Source organism: Tupaia chinensis, unplaced genomic scaffold (genome assembly GCF_000334495.1).
Source record: "Tupaia chinensis unplaced genomic scaffold, TupChi_1.0 Scaffold000484_1, whole genome shotgun sequence".
In the NCBI taxonomy this organism is placed as follows: Eukaryota; Metazoa; Chordata; class Mammalia; order Scandentia; family Tupaiidae; genus Tupaia; species Tupaia belangeri.
The window spans coordinates 1,776,551-1,801,720 of NW_006159996.1; the positions used below are offsets into that span (position 1 = coordinate 1,776,551).

General features: G+C 35.7%; 1 protein-coding gene across 1 annotated transcript in view; it reads left to right on the forward strand.

Moving 5' to 3' along the window:
* Nucleotides 1-25,170, forward strand: part of ANKHD1 (ankyrin repeat and KH domain containing 1) — a gene marked incomplete at its 5' end in the record, with an annotated part of 156,886 nt that overhangs the window by 96,115 nt on the left and 35,601 nt on the right. Inside the window, 6 exon segments of the mRNA XM_014590788.2 lie at nucleotides 11,165-11,923; nucleotides 20,604-20,749; nucleotides 20,908-21,019; nucleotides 21,410-21,555; nucleotides 22,518-22,660; nucleotides 23,084-23,297. Of these exon segments, the coding sequence (XP_014446274.1) occupies nucleotides 11,165-11,923; nucleotides 20,604-20,749; nucleotides 20,908-21,019; nucleotides 21,410-21,555; nucleotides 22,518-22,660; nucleotides 23,084-23,297 (1,520 nt within the window).

Here is a 25,170-nt window from a genome sequence, read left to right on the forward strand (position 1 = left end):
GACTCGAACTACAGTCGACTACATGGGAGTCTAGCGACATAGCCATTATGCCAGCTGCTGGTCCCAACTGCCAGGTCCGGTACTCAAACCATAGTAGGCCATGTGGGAGTCCAGCACATTAACCACCACACCACCTGCTGGGCCCTAAAATACTTTCAATTGAGATTTAAGTTATAAGTAAACTGAAATGTTTGGGTAGTGATTTTTTTTTTTTTTAAGAGAGATTTTTGCTATAGGGTACTTATGCTTGCCAAAGAGACAAAGAGACAGAAAGTGAGAAATCACCTTCCAGGGTGATGACCATGGCTACAGTCTGCACTCTATTCTCATTTTGGGATTTTGGGCACACCTGCACAGGTGTCCAGTGTGAATTTTAAGCCCCTAGGTCCAGGACTTGAACCATTGTCGACTACATGGGAGTCCAACGATGTAACCATTATGCCATCTGCAGGTCCCGACATTTTTTTTTTTTTAGAATTTCCTTACTAAAATATACTTATTATATACTTATATAGTTACTTTATGCACTCTGATGTTTACTCTCTTATTAAATAGTATAAAAATGAATTATCTATCTAAGGAATCATTCATTTTACTAAACTAGTTGAGGAAGGAAAAAAGTGTATTTAGACACTTGGACACTTGCTGTTGTTAGCTACTAAGTAGAATTATCAACTCAACATGCAGGATCAAAATATGATAATACATTATATTAAGCTGTCATATCTGTATAAATCATGTACATCATAGAATATTATGTTACTCTATGAAATAGGAAACTCATTAGTTGATGATATAAAAACATGCTGGGGGCCGGCAGGTGGCATATGGGTTAAGGATGCTGGACTCTCACATGGCCAGCCATGGTTAAAATCCTGGACCTGATGCCTTGCTTTCTTACTTTACCTCTCTCTGTCTGATCAAACTGGAAAATAATAATAATAAATAAAGTTGAGTAAAAAAACAAAAACATATGCTGAATTACCAGGATACAAGAAAAGCTATTTTAAATAAGTAAAGCTATGTTGTTACTTCTTTACTCTTAAAACTTCTGTTTTCTTCTCCAAGCTTCCCTTTTATGTTTCTAGAAAAGCTCTTTTTGGTGACAAAATTGCTATTTGACCTGATTTTTTACTTTCTCCTAAATTCACATACTACTTCTGTGTAGTGTATGTGACTAAGGATGGATGAAGGATTCTTACTCTCTATGACTTTTTTTCTTTTCCTTTTAGCAGCTTTCTTTTCAAGTTTTATATTTTACTCCTGTCTGTTTTTAACAAATCTTTTTATTATTCATAACCCCCCCCCTTTTTTTTTAAGAGAGAGATTTTTGCTTTGGGAGGGCATGCACTCGCCAGAGAGACAGAAAGTGAGAAATCACCCCCTGGGGAGGATGGCCATGCCACAGTCCCTTCTCCTCCATTCTCTCAGTATTTTGGGCATATACACACACAAGCCTGGCGTGAGTTTTAAGCTGCTGGGTCCAGGACTTGAACTGTGGTCAACTGCATGGGAGTCCAGCAAAATAAACATTACACCATCTGCTGGTTTCATATCCTCATTTTTAAAAAAAGTTTAGTCATTTAATTTTCCATAAAAAATGGAGAGAAAGAAAGAGAGAAGGAGGCAGGCAACTCCAACTAGTCTTCATGTAGTATTCTATCCTCAGCCTCTATCAGCCAAGCATGGCAGGCATGTATTAGGAGACTGCAGGGCACACACTAGAACCCTAACATGTGGGTCCACTTGTATTACTGTTATGCCACTCTCTGCCCTCATATCCTCATTGTCAAAAACTATATTCATGTCCTTAAATACTTACCAAGGGGGTTTATTATATATCCTATTCAGATAGTCTTTTCTTTCATGCTTCATGTGTACCATTTGTCTAAGCTCTATCCATCTTGAGCCATATCCTCCTGAATGAGGCAGTTACTCTCACTTGTGTTGATTTTTAAGAATTCAAAATTCTAGGTGTCATCTAACAGACGCCCAAAAATCACCTCTATAAACCAAGTACAAAACTAAGCCAAATTGATATGCTCAGTTTTCTAGCATATTTATCTTTATTAACGGTGGTTATAAATATTCAGATAGTAAAAGATACATACATAATGTATATCCTTTGCATTTTAAAAACCAATTTTGTAAATTGCTGACTGCAACCACTTTTTGCTTCCAGCTTATAGTTGTACTGAAATTCTAAAAGAGAAAGTTCATTTTAGTCTGCTGTACATTGTATAACTTAGAACTAATTTACTGCTAAACACATAAAATGATGTAAGGATAAACAAAATGTATGTTTTATGTGCACCTCTAGCCTTCTTGAGGAGTAATGTCTTTTCTCTGAACTTCTAAAATACTTTATTGGATCTTCCTTCTGACTCGTGTCACTTTTCCTTGCCCTTCCTTTATGGACCTCAAGTATAGAAGGTTGAATTAGTCCTACCTAATTTCTGGTATTTTCTCACCATGGCTTCTCATATTTTATATTTTTTCTTTTCTATCTATTTCTCTTCCCGTTTCTTCTACTAATGCAGTCATTCATTCTAACATGTTTAATGTGCATATTATTTTGTTCATAATTACAAGTTCTTAGAAAGTGTTAATGACTTTTTGTATTATTTTAAATTTGCATAAATGGTATCGTGCTTTATTTATTTATCCATGTGTTTACCTCCAGATTGTTCCTAATTATAGCATAATGCTTCACCCTCTGTATACTTCATGTTTTACCTGTCCTTTCTCCTAGTGATGGTTACGCATATCGCCTCTAATTTCTCGCCACCACAGACAACACTGTGGTAAAAATCCTTGTACAGTCCCCTTATGAATATGTGTGGAAAGTTCATTGGAATATTATCTCCCCTCTTAGACTGTAAGCTCCTCAAGGGCAGAGTTTATGTTATTCATCTTTCTGTGGAACACCAAGCATTGCTTGCGCTAGATGTTTAGGTGTTGAATAAATTAATGATATGAAGCTATGAATATAGATTATTCTGTAGGCAGAAGAAAATGAAGCGATTTTAAAACTAAAGACTTGTGATTAAGTAAAGTGTTAAAAAAATTATTCAAGGAGAAATATTCTAGAATGGTAGGAAAGAGATTGAAAAAATTTTAAGTATGAAGTAAGAATTAAATTAACATGCTGCTTTATATCTCAGTTGTTTATTAGAGCTACTTCTGTGTAGTGTATGTGACTAAGGATGGATGAAGGATTCTTACTCTCTATGACTTTTTTTCTTTTCCTTTTAGCAGCTTTCTTTTCAAGTTTTATATTTTACTCCTGTCTGTTTTTAACAAATCTTTTTATTATTCATAACCCCCCCCCTTTTTTTTTAAGAGAGAGATTTTTGCTTTGGGAGGGCATGCACTCGCCAGAGAGACAGAAAGTGAGAAATCACCCCCTGGGGAGGATGGCCATGCCACAGTCCCTTCTCCTCCATTCTCTCAGTATTTTGGGCATATACACACACAAGCCTGGCGTGAGTTTTAAGCTGCTGGGTCCAGGACTTGAACTGTGGTCAACTGCATGGGAGTCCAGCAAAATAAACATTACACCATCTGCTGGTTTCATATCCTCATTTTTAAAAAAAGTTTAGTCATTTAATTTTCCATAAAAAATGGAGAGAAAGAAAGAGAGAAGGAGGCAGGCAACTCCAACTAGTCTTCATGTAGTATTCTATCCTCAGCCTCTATCAGCCAAGCATGGCAGGCATGTATTAGGAGACTGCAGGGCACACACTAGAACCCTAACATGTGGGTCCACTTGTATTACTGTTATGCCACTCTCTGCCCTCATATCCTCATTGTCAAAAACTATATTCATGTCCTTAAATACTTACCAAGGGGGTTTATTATATATCCTATTCAGATAGTCTTTTCTTTCATGCTTCATGTGTACCATTTGTCTAAGCTCTATCCATCTTGAGCCATATCCTCCTGAATGAGGCAGTTACTCTCACTTGTGTTGATTTTTAAGAATTCAAAATTCTAGGTGTCATCTAACAGACGCCCAAAAATCACCTCTATAAACCAAGTACAAAACTAAGCCAAATTGATATGCTCAGTTTTCTAGCATATTTATCTTTATTAACGGTGGTTATAAATATTCAGATAGTAAAAGATACATACATAATGTATATCCTTTGCATTTTAAAAACCAATTTTGTAAATTGCTGACTGCAACCACTTTTTGCTTCCAGCTTATAGTTGTACTGAAATTCTAAAAGAGAAAGTTCATTTTAGTCTGCTGTACATTGTATAACTTAGAACTAATTTACTGCTAAACACATAAAATGATGTAAGGATAAACAAAATGTATGTTTTATGTGCACCTCTAGCCTTCTTGAGGAGTAATGTCTTTTCTCTGAACTTCTAAAATACTTTATTGGATCTTCCTTCTGACTCGTGTCACTTTTCCTTGCCCTTCCTTTATGGACCTCAAGTATAGAAGGTTGAATTAGTCCTACCTAATTTCTGGTATTTTCTCACCATGGCTTCTCATATTTTATATTTTTTCTTTTCTATCTATTTCTCTTCCCGTTTCTTCTACTAATGCAGTCATTCATTCTAACATGTTTAATGTGCATATTATTTTGTTCATAATTACAAGTTCTTAGAAAGTGTTAATGACTTTTTGTATTATTTTAAATTTGCATAAATGGTATCGTGCTTTATTTATTTATCCATGTGTTTACCTCCAGATTGTTCCTAATTATAGCATAATGCTTCACCCTCTGTATACTTCATGTTTTACCTGTCCTTTCTCCTAGTGATGGTTACGCATATCGCCTCTAATTTCTCGCCACCACAGACAACACTGTGGTAAAAATCCTTGTACAGTCCCCTTATGAATATGTGTGGAAAGTTCATTGGAATATTATCTCCCCTCTTAGACTGTAAGCTCCTCAAGGGCAGAGTTTATGTTATTCATCTTTCTGTGGAACACCAAGCATTGCTTGCGCTAGATGTTTAGGTGTTGAATAAATTAATGATATGAAGCTATGAATATAGATTATTCTGTAGGCAGAAGAAAATGAAGCGATTTTAAAACTAAAGACTTGTGATTAAGTAAAGTGTTAAAAAAATTATTCAAGGAGAAATATTCTAGAATGGTAGGAAAGAGATTGAAAAAATTTTAAGTATGAAGTAAGAATTAAATTAACATGCTGCTTTATATCTCAGTTGTTTATTAGAGTAAATAACATAAAAAGTTTTCACGTTTAAATTTTGAGTTATTAAGGAATTACATAGAAAAGCCTCATGTACAATAAATAAAATTGAATATTCCTCTGAAAATTTCACTACTAATATCCTCTGCTTTAGTCAGTTTCCATTGTGTAATCATGCTTTCATAGTTCCAAATTTATTTATTTACATTTTAGAGAGAGATTTTTGTTATCAGTTGTGTGCATTAGCTGAAGAGACCAAAAAAGTGAGAAATCAACCCCCATGGGGGATAGCCATGCTGTAATCCCTTCTCCTCCATTCTTGTGGGATTTTAGGCACCAGGTACATGTGCCTGGAGTGAGTTTCAAGTGGCCAGGTTCAGAACTTGAACCATGGTCGGCCATGTAGGAGGCCCGCACTTAATCACTATTCCACCTGCTGGCCCAATTACTTAATTAATGAGGCAATTCTAGGCCAGTGGCTTTCATTTTTTACTATGACCACAGTAAGAAATTATTTTAGGGACCAGCAGTTGGAGTAATGGCTATGTCGCTGGGCTCCCATGTAGTCAACCACGGTTCGAGTCCTGGACCCAGTAGCTTAAGACCAGGCACGTGTATGTGCATGCCCAAAATCTTGAGAGGAGAATGGAGTAGAAGAGATTGTGGCGCAGCCATCTCCCCTGGAGGGTGATTTCTCACTTTCTGTCTCTCTGTCTTTTGGGCAAATGCACGCACCCTATAACAAAAACCTCTCAAAAAAAAGAAAGAAATTATTTTATATTGATTCATAGGATATATCATAATTTTACTTATTGAACACAGATTCATGTAGATAATATATACTCTATTACATTTGATTCATTATGTTATTTTCAGTTCTACTTTATAAACTTTATTTTCTTTTTAAGACCTAGTTGGGACTGCTGTTTAAAAATAATTCTAGAATACTATGTGATGATTTAAGAAAGGAAGAGAATTGTAGAATTTGGTTTAAATTTGATTAGATAAACCTGCATATAGAAATATGAAATCCAAGTCTAAATCATCTGTATAGCATATGTATTTTTCCTATAACCATTATTTTAATTAATTTAATTTTTTTTAAAGAGATTTTTGCTATAGGGTACTTGCATTCACCAGGAGACAGAAAGCAGAAATCACCCCCCTGGGGGGTGGCTATACCACAATCCCTTCTCTATTCTCCTCTTGGGATTTTGGGCATGCACACACACATGTGCCCAGCATGAGTTTCAAGACACAGGGTCCAGGATTCATACCACGGTTGCGCCATGTGGGAGTCCAGTGCCTTAAGCCCTGTGCCATCTGCTGGCCCCTCCATTATTTTTCTATTCCAAGTTCACTAATTAATTTAGGCACAAAAAATGACTGCTAGGATTAAGTTCATTTTAGTAGTGAACTAAAGGGACAGCAGTTTGCATAATGGCTATGTTGCTGGATTCCCATGTTGTCAACCACAGTTCTAGTCCTGGATCCCATGACTTAAACTCATGCTGGGTACATTTGCGTGCATGTCCAAGATCCCGAGAGGAGAATGGAGGAGAAGAGATTGTACTGTGGGGGGCCACCCTCCCCCCCCCCCCCCCGCCCCGGATGATTTCTCACTTTCTGTCACTCTCTGTCATTCTGATGAGTGCACGTGCCCTATAGCAAAAACCTCTCAAAAAAAAAAAGGACCCAGCAGTTAGCGTAATGGCTATGTCGCTGGACTCCCATGTAGTCAACCACAGTTCACATCCCGGACCCGGTGGCTTAAAACTCACACTGGGCGCGTGTGCGTGCATGCCCAAGATCCCGAGAGGAGAATGGAGGAGAAGGGATTGCGGCGTGACCATCCCCCCTGGGGGGTGATTTCTCGCTTTCTGTTTTTATGTTTCTCTCTGTCTGTCTGGCGAGCGCACGCGCCCTGTAGTGAAAACCTCTCAAAAAAAAGGGAAAAAAAAGAAAAGAAAATGTTTTCTAGTTTCGTTAATGAAGAAAAAGTGAGAGGCAGAGGAAGTAGGATAGAAACTAAACCTAAAAGATCAGATGGTGACTTTACCTATTTTTCCAAACATTATTTTACACTGTTACTCAGCGATACCAGTCAGTAGATACATATTATCTTTAAATTTCACCGTAGATGTGGAGAAGATGGAACTTTTTTTTTTTCTGGTGTCTTATAACACTACCTATTGAAAGTTTTGTTGCTAAAAGAACAGTTTTGAAAATCTCCACTTTACCCACCAAAAATTAAAGGGGTTGCTTCAGTTTGTAGAAATAATTAGGAAATATTATCTGATTTTCACCTACCTAGTTTATTCATTTTATTTTATTTTATTTTATTTATTCATTCATACCAGAGAGAGAGAGACAGAGAGAGGAAGTGAAAGCAAGCCACCAGTTTCAGGACTCAAATCATGGTTGGCAATGTGGGAGTGTCCAGCACCTTAACCACTATGCCACCTGCTGTTCCCCACCAGTTTATTCTTTTTTTGGGGAGAGATTTTTGCTATAGGGCACATGTGCTCGCCAGAAAGACACAGAGAGACAGAAAGCGAGAAATCACCCCCCAGGGGGATGGTCACACTGCAATCCCTTTTCCTCCTTTCTCCTCTTGGGATCTTGGGCACACACGCATACATGCCTGGCGTGAGTTTAAGCCACTGGGTCCAGGATTCGAACCGCGGTCAACTACATGGGAGTCCAGCAACATAGCCATTACACTAACTGCTGGTACTCCCCCTAGTTTATTCTTGATATTATAACCTATGTTAGTGTTTTGCTGTATATCTTGACACTCAGCCATTAGCTATCTTGGGCAGATTTGTTTTTTGTGTATTACATTCACTATCTTCTATTTTAAATGCTACGTGTGTTCTGGGCTGTAGTCTCTCTGTTAAGTAAAATACTTTGATTAGTAATTTTGTGCACCAAGCTTCTTGCATATTATTTGTTAATAAGATAAACTTGCTACCTATTACTATCCTCAAAATACTGCTTTTATTTTGGATCATGTTACTATTTGTAAAGATTTTTATGAATGTCCATTGTGGTCATAATATAATTACCAGTCTGATTAATACTGAACTCTTACCTGGTTTTCCATAATCTTTTTTTTTTCCAATTAATTTTGCCAGAGGAGATATGCACTCACCAGAGAGAAAGAGAGAGAGAGAAGGAGGGACAGAGAAAGTACCCCCAGTGGGGGATGATTATGCTACAATCTCTTCTCCTCCATATCTTCCTCCTTTTGGAATTTTGGACATACATGCACACATTCTCAGTGGTTTCACAAGCCATGGGGCCTGGGGCTTAAACTGCACAGTCAGCCATGAGGGATCCAGCTACCTTACCCACCAAGCCACCAGCTGGCCCTATAATTTTTTTTTTTTTTGGAGATGTTTTTGCCAAATGTCACATGCGCTCACCAGAAAGACAGAGAGAGCCAGAAAATGAGAAATCACACCCCGGGGGGGATGGCCACACCACAACCCCTTCTCCTCCATTGTCTTCTCGGGATATTGGACATGTACACACATGCGCCCTGATCCGAGACTTGAACCACGGTCGACTACATGGGAATCCAGTGACATAGCCATTACGCCAACTGCTGGTCCCATGGCCCTATAATCTTAAATACAAATTACATAGTGGCTGTATAGGAGCATTTTGAAATTAACAAATGTTTAGAGGAACATAAATCTTTGTAGAACCTCTAAATTTGCTTGTATCATTGAATTTATTACACAACTGAAAATGTCCTTGTTATGCTAGCAGATTTATATATTGCTATTTGTGACAGTTTGCTTCTCTTTTCTTTCCTGATGATTTTCATTAGGCATTTTAAACAAGCAAGCCAAAATGTAGGTTCTTATATGATCTTTTGGAAGTTGTAATAAAGTTATCTCACAAATATAATGGCTTTGCTCTGAAAGAATAAAATCTTTCCCCACCACTCTGTTAATATAGAAACATAAAATTGAATATAGACACATACTTTGCCAAAGTTTACTCTTAAGGAATAGTTACACCTCTGAAAGTAATTATAGTGATATTAGAACTGTGATTTTATGACCTTGCTGACCATGGTAGCTGGGAGGTAAACTTAACCTTTTTCAGTAATAACACATGCTGCATGTGAGCTAACTAGTTTTGAGCTCTCCTTTTCTAGCAAAAGAGAAAATTAATCTCTGATTTTTTACCCATTAGTAGTTTTGTCAATCTCTTGCTATTCAGAGCATTTTAATATCTTGGTCTTTAACTTGAAAATCATTTTTAACACATTGGATGATTTTATTTTTTTTAACTCTTAAATTATTTATGTTATTCATACATGTTAACTACAATCCAAAAGAATAGAAGACTAGTTTTAATCAGTCCCTTCCCTCTTTTTTTTTTTTTTTTTTTAATTTGGTATAGGGTGTATGTGATCTCTGGGGAGAGAGAACTCAGTGGAGGATACCCATTCTGCAGTTTCCTCCCCTCCATTCTCCTCTTGGAATTTTGGACCTGCTGGCATACATCCTTAGTGTATTTTTCCAACTGCCAATCTAAGACTTGGGCAATCAACCAACTGGGATCCAGCTACGTTAATCACCATGCCACTGGCTGGTCCAGTATTTTTCTATTTAAAACAGCTTTATTTTGTTTAGCTTACATATCATAAAGTTCACTCATTTTAAATATACGAAGCAGTGAATTTTAGTACATTTACTGAGAATGTAATCATATTGCCACTTAATTTTAGAACATTTCCATCACCCTGAAGAGATCTTTTGTGCCTGTTTGAAATTGACCCTCATTACTATAATCCCAGGCAATCACTGTTCTTCTGTCTCTAAAGATTTGCATTTTCTTTATAGATTGATATAAGTGGAATTGCACAGTACGTGGTCTTTGTGTCTGGCTTCTTTCACTTAGTATAATGCTTTCAGGTTCATCTGTGTTGTAGAATGTATCAATAATTTAGCCCTTTTTTTCTGTTAGAATAGTCCTACTTCTTCCTAAACAAGATTGAGCCTTGAATTTGCCTAAGAGTAGTAATTGTACATCAAAAAATATTTTTTCCCATTATATGTCCAAATGTTAAGATTGTTAATATTGATAATTATTTTTATGCTGACTTGTTATGAGGAGAGTAACTTAAAGTTCAATTTAAAACCTTGAAATATTATACATTTCCTTTGTTTTTAGCATGCATCGTTGATATGAGTAATCCTATGAGGAAAGTCTAATTTTTTTCTTAGGAACATTTATTGTTTCTCTCAAAGATAGGCTTTACTTCACGAGTTTATTTAATAAACTCAGGACAGTTGTCCTTTGTGATAAACTTCATATAGCAAAAATGTTAAAGGCTATATGATGGAGAATTTTAGAAAAATATGGCTTTAAAAAACTGGTTTCACATTATATTTTAATGTAAAAAATAATTTGGCAACTTGAAAAATGCACTTTTTCCTACTTTGATCTGTAAGTTTTGGTATCTTGTAGTAACCTTGACTTGCACAGTTAATATTGCTATAAGAACAACTGTTCTAAAGAGGCAGTTAACATTAATGGTATCCTCAAGACACTTTAATACTGTTTTAGCCTTGATGTTCTTTTAAAAGTTCAATGTAATCAACATAATTTTGAGTCTTTCCCCTTTGTTTTCCTTTTCTCCTTGCCCCTGTCTTAATTTCTAAAATCCTCCTATTCTAAAGACAGATTTTTTGAATTCACATTTTTATTGGCAACATCCTAGTTTGTGCTGTGTAAAATCGATTACTATCGGCTTTGATCTACCTGACACTGATGTGACTCTGAACATTCATTCTACAGCATTAGTTATAATGGTTTTGGGAGGGAGGTCCATGTGTGTTTGGGGTGGAGGGCTGTTTTTGTTTTTTGTTTTTGGGGATTTTCTTTGTTTTGGGGGTTTTTTTGTTTTTTTGTTTTTTCTTTTCTTTTTTTTAGCATGGCACTTTTTCAAACATTTTTCATGTGCTTAGGTACATCCAAGCAGAAGTCCAGTTCCCTGCAGGTAGCAGATCAGGACCTACTGCCACCTTTTCACCCATACCAGCCTTTGGAGTGCATAGTAGAGGAGACTGAAGGCAAGCTGAATGAACTGGGACAAAGAATTAGTGCTATTGAAAAAGCACAGCTTAAGTCATTGGAGTTAATTCAAGGTGAACCTCTGAACAAAGATAAGATAGAAGAACTTAAAAAGAACAGAGAAGAGCAAGTCCAGAAGAAGAAGAAAATACTGAAAGAACTGCAGAAAGTGGAAAGGCAGTTGCAAATGAAAACACAACAGCAATTTACCAAAGAATACTTGGAAACCAAAGGTCAGAAAGACACAGTGTCTCTACACCAGCAGTGCTCTCATAGAGGAGTCTTCCCAGAAGGGGAAGGAGATGATAATCTCCCAGAGGATCACTTTACAGAGTTACCTCAGGTTGACACAATCTTACTTAAAGATAATGATGTTGATGATGAGCAACAGTCTCCACCATCTGCAGAACAAATTGATTTTGTCCCAGTCCAGCCTTTATCATCTCCACAATGTAACTTTTCCAGTGACTTAGGTTCTAAGGAGACAAATTCTCTTGAACTTCAGAAAGTATCAGGTAATCAGCAGATTGTAGGACAGCCTCAGATTGCTATTACTGGACATGATCAGGGGCTATTAGTTCAAGAACCAGATGGACTAATGGTTGCAACTCCAGCCCAGACGCTTACCGACACTCTTGATGACCTGATAGCAGGTGGGTTAAGAAATGTATCTGTAATAATTTATCTTTAATCTGTGTGCTCAACTTCTTTACAAGCCCCTCCAAATACACAGACTGTACTTTTCGGTTTTCAAACTATCTTTGTAAAAGTACTCATTTCTTTAGGTGTTTTGGGAATGAATTAGTGCTCAACACCAGTAACAAACTAAAGTGTTTCCTTCTCTTCTTTTGTCACATTGCAGTGGCAAAGTAATAAAGTTGCCATAACCATTTATTTTAGGCCTTTAGTATTAAAACCATTGTATTGTGTTTTGGGTAGGAGATTTCAAAGTAGGATTTCCTTGTGGACGTTGGAAGTATTCACATAAGATTATACACTAAATTTCCATGTTGGTAATTTTCATGTTTGGAAAATATAATTTTAAATCATATTGCCATTTCTTTATAGTTTTATTAGATTAATTTAAATGTTTCTAATTAAATGGGATGGTCAGAGAAAGCTGAGCATTCCACATTGTGATATCTAGTTAGAAGAGTACGTTGAAATTACCACCAGTGGATGATGACTTGAAGATTGGGATTTTTGCATTAACTCTCTTGATGAAAGCACACAAACACACCAAATACATACACACACAAAAAGGAAAAAAAAAGGAAGTCCTGATAATCCTAAAGTATATGTTTCTGTTTATTATTGTATGGAAAATTACAATTAGATATGAAATGAGGTGCACAAGTTTACTTTCCCTTTCATTGTCCTTGCAGCAGTGGGAAAACAGTGCAATTAATCATTTACCTTCCTAAAGATGGCTGGTGAATGTATCACCTCCATGAGAGCCCAGTTCAGAAATGCAGCCAGAATGGCTGTTGACAGTGGATGAAGACCAAGAACTAAGATGTAGCTGGAGTGATATTCAAAGGCAGGCCAGTCCTCTGTCTCTTGATTGCAACATTTTTTTCCTTACTGTTGTCTGTTTCTTCTGTTGTCATATTCTCTTCCCTTCCTCCCATCCCAGTTATGCTATCCCAGTTTCCTTTCTTCTTTTGTGAGCCTTTAGTCTCCCTGATCTTTGCTGAACCTTTAAAATGTGGAATAAGATTACTTAAATCAGGAATTTTATTGAGCATATTTATGACTTCCAGTGGTTATATAGAATTGTGATAATGCCTTTGAGTCTCCTGATATGTAATAGGTACCTGTGCAGAGGAAGAGTGTCTTGATTTTCGTAAAGTAAAATTAAAATGCAGGGAAATGTTTTAAGAAATTAGGTTTTTATTTTGGGTTTTTATATCCTCACCCCATAGCTACTTAACTGAAAGTAACTTTGTATCATTAGCATTGAAAGTTGCTATGAATTATGAATAAATTGTTGTGGTTCATTTATAGTACTAACTTCTAATCGGTGAAAATGAATAATGATGAAACTGGTGAATTGAGAATAGCATTTTTAAGAATTTGGGTTCTGTAATTAACAGGATGGTGTTCCTAATTAAGTACTGAGTTTTAATTATGAAACCCATATTACCCATCAATCCAGTTGTGTTATAATTTACACCTCAAAAAAATATATATATATATAGAAACAGCTCTAAAGGAAACATATAGGTAATGATTTTATAATAGTATTAACATTTGGTTCTTACAGGGAAGGACAACTTTTTTTTCTAATGTCACTAAGCTTTTTGTGACATTGATGGTCTTCTATAGAGTTCACATGAAACTTGCTTAAAAACATTTTAAAATTACATATAATGTTTACATGGACTAGTAAAATTTAATTTGTGTTAAACTCCACCAGTTTATCATCCCTAATCTGAAATCTGAAGTGCTCCAAAATCTGAAATTTTTTGAGCTAACATGATGCCACAAGGGGAAAAATTATACATCTGACCTTGTATAATGGATGGGTCACAGTCAAAACTCTGTATTACCAAAATATTGTATAAAATTATCTTCAGGCTATATGTATAAGGTATATATGAGACATAAATGAATTTCATGTTTGGACTTGGACCTCATCCTCAAGAGCTCTTATTATGTATATGCACATATTGCAAAATCTGAGAAAATCTGAAATTTGAAGCACTTCTGGTCCCAGGCATTTCAGATAAGAGGTACTTAACCTGTACTATCTGCCACATAGTATGATATTCTTTTATTAATAAGTTTTAAATATTAAGTCAGCCAATAGGTATAAAAATTATCTTCATATAAAATTTTCCATTTTTATGAAAGTCATATTATAAAATACATGGCAACATTTATATTTTCTTCAAGATGATGACCTCTCTCACTTAAAATTTTTTCAACTCATGTTTCTCTTAATTTTCTTATTGAAAGTTCTCTTAATTTAATTGAAGTTGAAAGAACTTAAATAAGCTTGAATTAGGTTAGTACCTAATTCTACAATTTAAATATATTAATATATCAGTAGTATTATTCAACAATGTAATTCATTTTACCTAAATTAAATCTACCTAAGTTCTCATCTCTCATATTTAGTAAAAAAGAGACTATTATACATCTTAAATTTTTACTTCAAAGAATACCTTCAAATAATAGCAATAAATTTCACTCTTTAAATATAGAAGTGGGTTTTTTTTTCTTCATTTTTATTCTACTCTTAAAATATTTGTTGTGATACTGAGCTTGGTTATATACACAATTTATTAATGTTGTGATGATTTGCTGAATAACTTAGGCTTTTAGTCGTATATGTCATACTTGATATAATCCCAGAAAGAGTATATATAAATGCTTTATTGAGAGCCTGGTTCCTCAAGTTATTTTCTTCTAAAAGTTATTATTAGACTTTTAACAGTTACCATAATAGCAAGTGATTCTCAAAGTTCAAATATCTATACGTTTAAAGTAATTTAAAGAAATTTAAGTAGCTTTGACCACTGAGCAGCTTTAAAAACATTTAGTAAATATTTCATTCCTATATATAAAGATTGGGTAAAATATATCAATAATATAAATTTATTTACATTTATGGAGTATTTTCCATGTACCACTCTGTGCTAAATGCATTATATACATTATCTCATGGGTTATTTATAATAATCCTATAAAATAGGTTCTTTTCCCACCTCTGATTTTCTGTTGAAAAACTGAAGCTTAGAGAAATTAACTTGCTAGTATATGCCAAGATTCCAACTCAGTTCAGCTAGGTTCAAAAACCTTAGATAGGCCCAGCGATGTTATTGGATACTGATTGCTGCTGCCCAGTGGGCTCAGGCCACATGGAAGGCCCAGCGTCAGTTTATGGCCAACTTAATAAAACAAGTGTGGTGGTGTAGTCTAGCTACTTGAGAGGCTTAGGCAGAGGAATCACTTGCAACACAAGACTTGCCTAAAAACAAAACCTTAGATATATACTATGCATGCATCTGATTCAACTTAGAGTTCTGAATTTACTTTAAAGATACTATTTCCATATACATCTGCATTCTATTAAACAACAGTGTCCCCTATTATTTTTATATTGAGATTTAATGTATATGTAAATTTTAATATAGTTTTGTGACTTTTTAGTGTATTGCTGATACCTTTTAGGCTCTTTTTAGGACAAATTACAATTTTAAAATATGTTTTTTTTTAAGAAGCCATGTGTTAACATAGATTTATGAATAATTTGTTCTAGTCAATGTTAATATTTTATTTATAAATATTTATAGGTTTTTATTTACATGAACTATTTAATAAAGTTACTATTATATGCAATAGACTATAGCAATTAAATTTCTTAAAACCTGTAACATATTTTATCTGTATCAGTGAAATTTTTCGTAGTAAGACTATTTTTCCTATTGCCTACAGAACTATCTTCAGTTTCATAGATTTGAGTAGAATATTATACTTTGTACTTTTATCACTTCATCTTAGAATAGAATATAAATTTAATTTGAGTTGTATATTGACCTTTGTAGTAATAATCTTAGTCATTTTCAGACACATTTTGTTCAGAGGTAGGACATGTTTTAGGATTTATGAAAATGTCATAGTCTTGGTGTAATTTTTTTCTTAATATAAGCTTTATTCCACATGTACTTTCTAGCTTATAACTTTATTTGTAATTAATCCTATTAAAGTCACTGTATATGGAATGTTTCTGATTGTCATTATTGTAAGGAGGTAAAAAATGTTTCTAGGACAATAGAATAAAAAAATGTATGGTAATGTAAACAGATTTTTGGTAATAGAGCTGTAAAGTGCACAAAATACTTTTTGAAAGCAACTCTGTAAAGAAGTCTTTTACAGTGTCACATTCTGTCAAAGAATTCTAATCAACTTTTTATAAAGAATTTTTTAAGAATTATTTATTTTTATTATTATTATTCAATTTGACCAAGAGACAAAAGGAGAATGAGAAAGCAAGCCACCAGGTTCAGGACTTGAACCGAGATTGGCCATGTGGGAGTTCAGTGTCTTAACAACCATGCCACCTGCTGACCCCTTTTTTTTTTTTTTAAGAATTATTTATTTTTATTATTATTATTCAATTTGACCAAGAGACAAAAGGAGAATGAGAAAGCAAGCCACCAGGTTCAGGACTTGAACCGAGATTGGCCATGTGGGAGTTCAGTGTCTTAACAACCATGCCACCTGCTGACCCCTTTTTTTTTTTTTTAAGAATTATTTATTTTTATTATTATTATTCAATTTGACCAAGAGACAAAAGGAGAATGAGAAAGCAAGCCACCAGGTTCAGGACTTGAACCGAGATTGGCCATGTGGGAGTTCAGTGTCTTAACAACCATGCCACCTGCTGACCCCTTTTTTTTTTTTTTAAGAATTATTTATTTTTATTATTATTATTCAATTTGACCAAGAGACAAAAGGAGAATGAGAAAGCAAGCCACCAGGTTCAGGACTTGAACCGAGATTGGCCATGTGGGAGTTCAGTGTCTTAACAACCATGCCACCTGCTGACCCCTTTTTTTTTTTTTTAAGAATTATTTATTTTTATTATTATTATTCAATTTGACCAAGAGACAAAAGGAGAATGAGAAAGCAAGCCACCAGGTTCAGGACTTGAACCGAGATTGGCCATGTGGGAGTTCAGTGTCTTAACAACCATGCCACCTGCTGACCCCTTTTTTTTTTTTTTAAGAATTATTTATTTTTATTATTATTATTCAATTTGACCAAGAGACAAAAGGAGAATGAGAAAGCAAGCCACCAGGTTCAGGACTTGAACCGAGATTGGCCATGTGGGAGTTCAGTGTCTTAACAACCATGCCACCTGCTGACCCCTTTTTTTTTTTTTTAAGAATTATTTATTTTTATTATTATTATTCAATTTGACCAAGAGACAAAAGGAGAATGAGAAAGCAAGCCACCAGGTTCAGGACTTGAACCGAGATTGGCCATGTGGGAGTTCAGTGTCTTAACAACCATGCCACCTGCTGACCCCTTTTTTTTTTTTTTAAGAATTATTTATTTTTATTATTATTATTCAATTTGACCAAGAGACAAAAGGAGAATGAGAAAGCAAGCCACCAGGTTCAGGACTTGAACCGAGATTGGCCATGTGGGAGTTCAGTGTCTTAACAACCATGCCACCTGCTGACCCCTTTTTTTTTTTTTTAAGAATTATTTATTTTTATTATTATTATTCAATTTGACCAAGAGACAAAAGGAGAATGAGAAAGCAAGCCACCAGGTTCAGGACTTGAACCGAGATTGGCCATGTGGGAGTTCAGTGTCTTAACAACCATGCCACCTGCTGACCCCTTTTTTTTTTTTTTTTTTTTTTTTTTTCTTTTTTTTGGGAAGCTTTTTTCTATATAGGGTGCATGCGCTCACCAGAAGGACAGAGAGAGACAGACAGGAAGCAAGAAATCACCCCCCGGGGAGATAGCCACGCCACAATCCCTTCTCCTCCATTCTCCTCTTGGGATCTTGAGCACACATACATACGCACCTGGTGTGAGTTTAAGCTGCCGGGTCCAGGACTCGAACCATGGTTGACTACATGGGAGTCCAGCAACATAGCCATTACACTAAGGGTCCCACCTGCTGACCCTTTAAAGAAGTTTTAATATTTTTTTAATCATCAAAAAGATAGCATTGATAAAATAGTGATAGAAAAGTCATTCTTTACTAAGTAAAGTTTCATTATTAGAAAGGTGGTCATATTTTGGAGCTGTTTCCAAACATCATTTCCATTGGGGAAATGTAAGAAAATACTATCTGCTTTTAACTCTTTTTTTTTTTTTAAGAATTATTTATTTAATTTTATTTATTCAATTCGAAGAGAGAGAGAGAAATCAAGCCACCAGGTCAAGGACTCAAACCATAGATGGCCATGTGGGAGTCCAGCACCTCAACCACACCACCTGCGGCCCCTGCTTTAAACTCTTTGAATGCCAAAAATTTTAAAACTTTGTTTCCATTGTGTTCTTATCGGTGAAACAAACATATATATCATTTCTGTTTGCATCTGGATAAATTATGTATTTCTGTGGTGATAGAAGCTGCAGATATTTATATTGCTATCAGGTTGTCAGAAAAGTTATGATGCATTTTTCTTTTTCTATGCAAAAATGCATCATGACTTTTTTTTTTTTTTGAGAGGTTTTTGCTATAGGGCGCATGTGCGCGTCAGAAAGACAGAGCGAGAGAGACAGAAAGTGAGAAATCACTCCCCAGAGGGGATGACCACACCACAATCCCTTCTCCTCCATTCTCCTCTCGGGATCTTGGACATGCACGCTCATGTGCTTGGTGTGAGTTTAAGTCACCGGGTCTGGGAATTGAACCGCTGTGAACTACATGGGTATCCAGTGACATAGCCATTACACCAACTGCTGGTCCCAGACTTTTCTGACAACTCTAGTGGGGAGGAGAGAGATACCTCATGTAGAAACTTTTTAGGCATCTTAAACTTTGTTAAGTCATGTTTAAACTAGTTAAATACTAAACTAAGCCTCTCTCATCTGTGAAGTTTTCCTTGATTGAATCTAGTTGTATAAAAATTCTACAGAGAAAACACTTCCCAATATTTTGCTTATATTTTCCTTTAAGTCCTATGTATTTTGAATTGAAATTTAGTCTAGGTACAGAAATAACATTATTGCCCTCAGTGAAGCTTTATTGTCTCTTTCTATAATTATTTGACCATATGATTTTTTTCTGAGATGTTTCTTTCTTAAATGAATAGTAATGGTTTTATTTTTTAATATAGTGATTAATAGTACTGAAAGTTCTAATAAAACCCCTCATAATTACATTTATTTAGTACTTACTATGTGTCAAATACTGTGTTAGATGCTTTATATACATTATTTCATGATTACTCATAACATCTTTTTAAGTTCTATTTCCCCCTCTGTGGGTGAAACTCCATCTCTTATAAAACATTGAAAAAAAATCAGAAACATAAAAAACACCGAATTTTGAGACCAAATATAAAGATCCAGTATTTGTTTTAAAAATAGTTGACTTGGGCCCTGCAGGTAATGTGGTAGTTAAGGTCCTGGACTCCCATTTGGCCAACTGTGGTTTGAGTCCTGGACCCAATGACTTGAAAATCATGCTGAACGTGTGTGTGTGTGTGTGTGCGCGCGCGCGCACGCTCAATATCCCAAGAGGAGACTGGAAGAAAAGGGATTGCAATGTGGACTTCCCTCCAACCCCCGAAGGAGGGGGCAATTTCTCATTTTCCCTCTTTCCGACTCTCCAGCAAGCATAGACACCTTATGGCCAAAGAAAAAAAAGGAAAGAAAAGAAAAAAAAATAGTTTGGCTTTCAGAAATTGATCTATTTTAGCAAATTTCCAAAGTAAATTTTGAATTTTAAAACATTTCCTGCTCTGTATGTGAGAAATACTCTTTATTTTATGTATCATTGTTGTTATTTTTAATTATTTTATTTAACTTCATTTTTATTACTGTGATTATTGTTTTTTAGTTTGATCAGACAGAGAGAAAGAGAGAAGGAAAGTGAGAGAGCAAGCCGCCAGGTCCAGGACTTAAACCATGGTCAGCTATATGGGAATCCAGTGCCTTTAACCACCACACCACCTGCTGGTCCCCATTATTGTTATTTTTTAATTTGAACAGGGCGAGACACAGAAAGAAAGAAAGAGAGAAAGCAAGCTGCCAGGTCCAGGATTTGAACCATGATCAGCCATGTGGGAGTCCAGTGCCTTTAACCACCACACTACCTGCTGGCCCATTATGTGAAAAATATTCTAACTTGCTACCTTCAACTTCCATTCCTCCCCCGTTTTTTTTGTTTGTTTTGTTTTGTTTTGTTTTTTCCTTTTCATTTTCCACAGGATATTTTTTCATCTAATTATCTTTTTCAAACTAAAGTATAAAATTCCATTTTTTCAGTTTGGAAACTTTTCTCCCTACGGACATGTTAAAAGCTACCATATATTACATGTGCATGTATCAGGTACTATGTTAAGTATTTTACCTTTACTGTCTCAAGTGGTCTTTTTAACAACCTTCTGAGGCAGGTACTATTATTATCCTCTTTCTGTTTCTAAGAAAAATTGAGGTTCAAGGGTGTTAAATTGTTTGCCCAAGAACAGAAAGACAGCTATGAAACTGGGGTTCAAATGTAGGTCCATCTGATTTCAAAGCTTGTGATGTAATTACTACATTATGTAACTGCTATAGAATTTTCTGTTCCTTATGTACAAAAAGACCTTATTTTTTTTAAGTAGAATTTAGCAATATGAATATTGTTTTTCAGCTGTGAGTAGCAGAGTGCCCACTGGTTCTAGCAGTTCCTCTCAGACCACAGAATGTCTTACACCTGAATCCTGTCCGCAGACTGCAAGCAATGTGGTTTCCCAATCTCTGCCTCCTGTCTATCCTTCAGTTGACATTGATGCACATGTGAGTAGATTGTTTTATTTAAACTTACTTTGTACATCTTAATTTTCTTTGGAGAGGATAATTATTATGTTTACTGTAGAAAAATTATTATATGCTCTTCTACAGATAACACTCTTGTTAAAAAAGAAAAAGATTTAAAAACTTATTTTTTCTTCTAGACTGAGAGCAATCATGATACAGCATTAACATTAGCTTGTGCAGGTGGTCATGAAGAACTTGTATCTGTACTCATCGCACGAGATGCTAAAATTGAGCACAGAGATAAAAAAGGTAAGAAGGAAATGTCAGTCAGAAATAAAATCTGAGTGTTGTTCAATCAGAAAACAATTATAGATTTTTCAATATTGATAAGTAGTTTCTAGACTGATAACATAGATAAGCATATTTCAGTTAGGAGTATCTAGATTCATTAATCAATAGAGTGAAATAATTCTCTAGAAACTAAAAAATTAGACTATAGATTATTAGCGAAGTAACACAAGCTGTGGTTACATTTCTTACTGCAAAGGTAGGTCATAAAGAAGCATCAAAGTTCATAATGAGTGTAATAGCTAGTTTTATTAATATAATTTTTTTACTAAAATAATAGAGACTTGTATAAACAATAGCTTTAAAATAAATAAAAAACACAAATTTGAGATTTTTTATTGATTGATTTAGGTTTCACACCATTGATCCTGGCAGCAACAGCAGGACATGTTGGAGTTGTTGAAATCCTTTTAGATAAAGGTGGAGATATAGAAGCACAATCTGAACGAACTAAAGATACTCCACTTTCATTGGCGTGTTCTGGTGGACGTCAAGAGGTATGTAAATATTCATTTCATAGCATTTTGCTTGGATTTTAAAATGATGAATATGGAGGCCAGTAGGTAGCAAGGTGGTTAAGGACACTGGACTCCCACATGGCCAGTTGTGGTTCAAGTCTCGGACTCACCAGCTGTCTTTCTCACTTTTCCTCTCTTGCTCTCTTACTCTGTCCCTCTCTGATCAAATTAAAAATAAATAAAGTTAAATAAAGTAATTCTTTAAAAAATTAATATGATTGGTGCTAGCAGTTGTCATAAAGGCTGTGTCACTGGACTCCCATGTAGTTGACTGCGGTTCAAGTGCTGGACCCGGAGGCTTACACTCACGCCGGGCAAGTGTGTGTACATGCCCAAGATCCTGAGAAGAGAATGGAGGAGAAGGGATTGCGGCATGGCCATCCCCTTTGGGGGTGATTTCTCGCTTTCTGTCTCTCTCTGTCCTGGCGAGCACACGCTCCCTATAAATAAAACCTCTCAAAAAAGATTAATATGATTAATATTTTAGTTACATGAATAAAATGTGCATGTGTTTTGACATGTTCCCATATGTTTTTCAAAGAATTGGACACTTGTTTTAAGTTTAATAGAAATAATAGAATGCTTTATTAAGAAATGTTTAAGGCCAAGTAAAAATTCTTTTTATCCTTATATTTTTTGAGAGTAAATGAATGATAGTTCTAACACATTTGAAATGCAGATTCTTTGTTTAATATTTGACAAATAGAAAGGAGTATATCATAACTTCAGTATAATTGGAATCTCAAAATTCTGAATTTTTTTACTTGAAATCAAATCAATTTCTCTACAACTGATATTTTAGTGTTTAGAGTTAACGAAATATAATTAAAATGTTAGATATGTAGGCCAGGAAGTTGTAGGTCCTATTTCTTTGTGCTTCTTTGAGTAGAGTTGAACCCTTGATGTAAACCGGGTTTCTCTGTTCATATTTTACTTTGTAGGTGGTCGACTTGCTGCTTGCTCGAGGTGCAAATAAAGAACATAGGAATGTGTCAGATTATACACCACTGAGTCTTGCTGCGTCTGGAGGATATGTTAATATCATTAAGATTCTGCTTAATGCTGGGGCAGAAATTAATTCACGGTACCACATATTCATTTTATTATTCATAATTAGTAAGGTACTTCGTGGAGTTAAGTGTCCTTCCCCACGTGTTGGCCAGCTACCATTTTAAATTAACATAGTACTAAAGTTTAAAAGTCAAAAATTATTTCCATAATGTACTTATAAGGAATCTCAGCTTATTTCAGTAATGTGCTGTTTTTAAAGGTCTCACTTCACAAAGTACTTTGTTATATGTAATTGGAGATTTATAACCTCTAAATATGGATTATGTTTTCAATTGTGAGATTTTCATTTTCCTTATTATTGGCCTAAATAAATAAATCTGTTCATCAGGTTAGAAATTTTTCTTCTACTTTGAGAAAGATTTTCATCTTTAATGCTTTTTTAAAAACAAAAGGCAGCATATTATTTTAATTATCTAAGCACATTTCCCCCCCATAGGACTGGGAGTAAATTAGGTATCTCTCCCCTGATGTTGGCTGCAATGAATGGACACGTTCCTGCAGTGAAACTGCTCCTTGATATGGGTTCAGACATTAATGCCCAGATAGAGACCAATCGGAACACGGCTCTCACCCTGGCCTGTTTCCAGGGCCGAGCAGAAGTTGTGAGTTTGCTTCTGGACCGAAAAGCCAATGTTGAACATAGAGCAAAGGTCAGTATTGTATACCTTGTCAACTATTTCAGATATATTTCTAATACAAAGAACCATGTTTTGGGGCTAGCAGGTGGTGTGGTAGTTAAGGGTGCTAGACCACCCACATGGCTTACTATGGCTCAACTCCTGGGCCTGGCAGCTTGCTTTCTTACTTTCCCTCCTCTCCCTCTTTCTCACTTGTTCACTCTGTCTCTCTCTGGTCAAATTAAAATAAATAAATAAAGTTAAATAAAATGATTCTTTAAAAAAAAAATTTTTTTTTGGACAGCTGCTTGGTGTGGTGGTTAAGGCAACTTGGTCCCACAAGACATCTTTTTGGGGAGGGGAGCGGGGGGGTAGGGACCAGCAGTTAGCTTAATAGCTGTGTTGCTGGACTGCCATGTAGTTGACCGCAGTTTGAGTCCTGGACCCAGCAGCTTAAATTGATGCCAGGCACGCGTGCATGCGTGACCAAGATCCCAAGAGAGGGGATTGTGGTGTGGCCATCCCCCTGGAGGGTGATTTTTTGCTTTCTGACTCTCCGTCTCGCTCTGTCTTGCGCACGCACCCTATAGCAAAAACCTCTCCAAAAAAAAAGAGAGATTTTTTTGCCATAGGGTGCATGCACTTGCCAGAGAGACAGAAAGCAAGAAATCACCCCCCAGTGGGGGGACAACCACATTGTAATCCCTTCTCCTACATTCTCTTCCTGGGATTTTGGGCATGAACTCACATGCACCCGTGTGTTTTAGGCTGCCAGGTCCAGAGCTTGAACTGTGTTCAACTACATTGGAGTCCAGCAACGTGACCATTACGTCACCTGGTCCCCCACATGACTGATTTTGCGATTTGAGTCCTGGATCTGGCAGTTTGAAAAATATACCAGGCATGTGTGCATGTATGCCCAAAATCCTGAGAGGAGGAGAAGTTATTATGGTGCGGTCATCACCCCTGGGTGGGTGCATTGTCAGTTTCCTTCTCTCTCCCTCTCTTTCTCTGTCTCCCTGGAGAATGCATGTGCCCTGTAGCAATTTTTTTTTTTAAAAAAAGAGGATAGCATTTCAAGTCAAATGTAATAAAACATTTTAAATCATCATAAGTTAAAACTTATTTCCTGGGGCCAACAGATAGCATGGTAGTTAAGGGCGCTGGACTCCCACATGGCCAACCACGGCACAAGTCCTGGACCTGGTGGCTTGCTTTCTCACTTTCTCTTTCTCTCCCCCCACCACTCTGTCCCTCTCTGGTCAAATTTAAATAAATGAAGTTAAATAATTCTTTAAAACAAACAAAAAAACCTACCATGCCACCTGCTAGCCCCACACATGTAAATAATAAATGGAAGGAAAACCTAGAGACTTATAGACTCAAGAGACATGATAGCCAACTGTAATGTATGGAACATATGTGGATTTTGATTTGTACAATCTATATATCTTTTTATCACATTTGAGACAACTGGGAAAATTTGAATACTGAGTATAGAGTTTTATAGTTTAAGAAAATACTATTTTCTTTTTTTAGGAGTCTTCATCTTTTATAGATGTATATTGAATGATCTGCTGGTGAAATGAAAAAAATTGTATGTCTTAATGCAGAGCTGGGATTACATTATCTTCATCTATCTTCTGTTGTGGTTCGATCTTCCTGATAAAATTCTGGGCTATAATATTCAACTTCAGACTTGTCCCTACAATTAAGTTGGCCCTTTTCTTAGTTTTTGAACTCTTATTTCTGTGTGTCTGTATTTAATTTTCCTGGTATAGCACTCCCTTGAGAACTTCTTGGAGATTTGGTCTGTTGTTGGTAAATTCTTTCAGGTTTTGTTTATCTGAGAATGTTCTTGTCTTTTCTTCCCATATGAAGGATAATCTTGCCAGGTACAGTATTC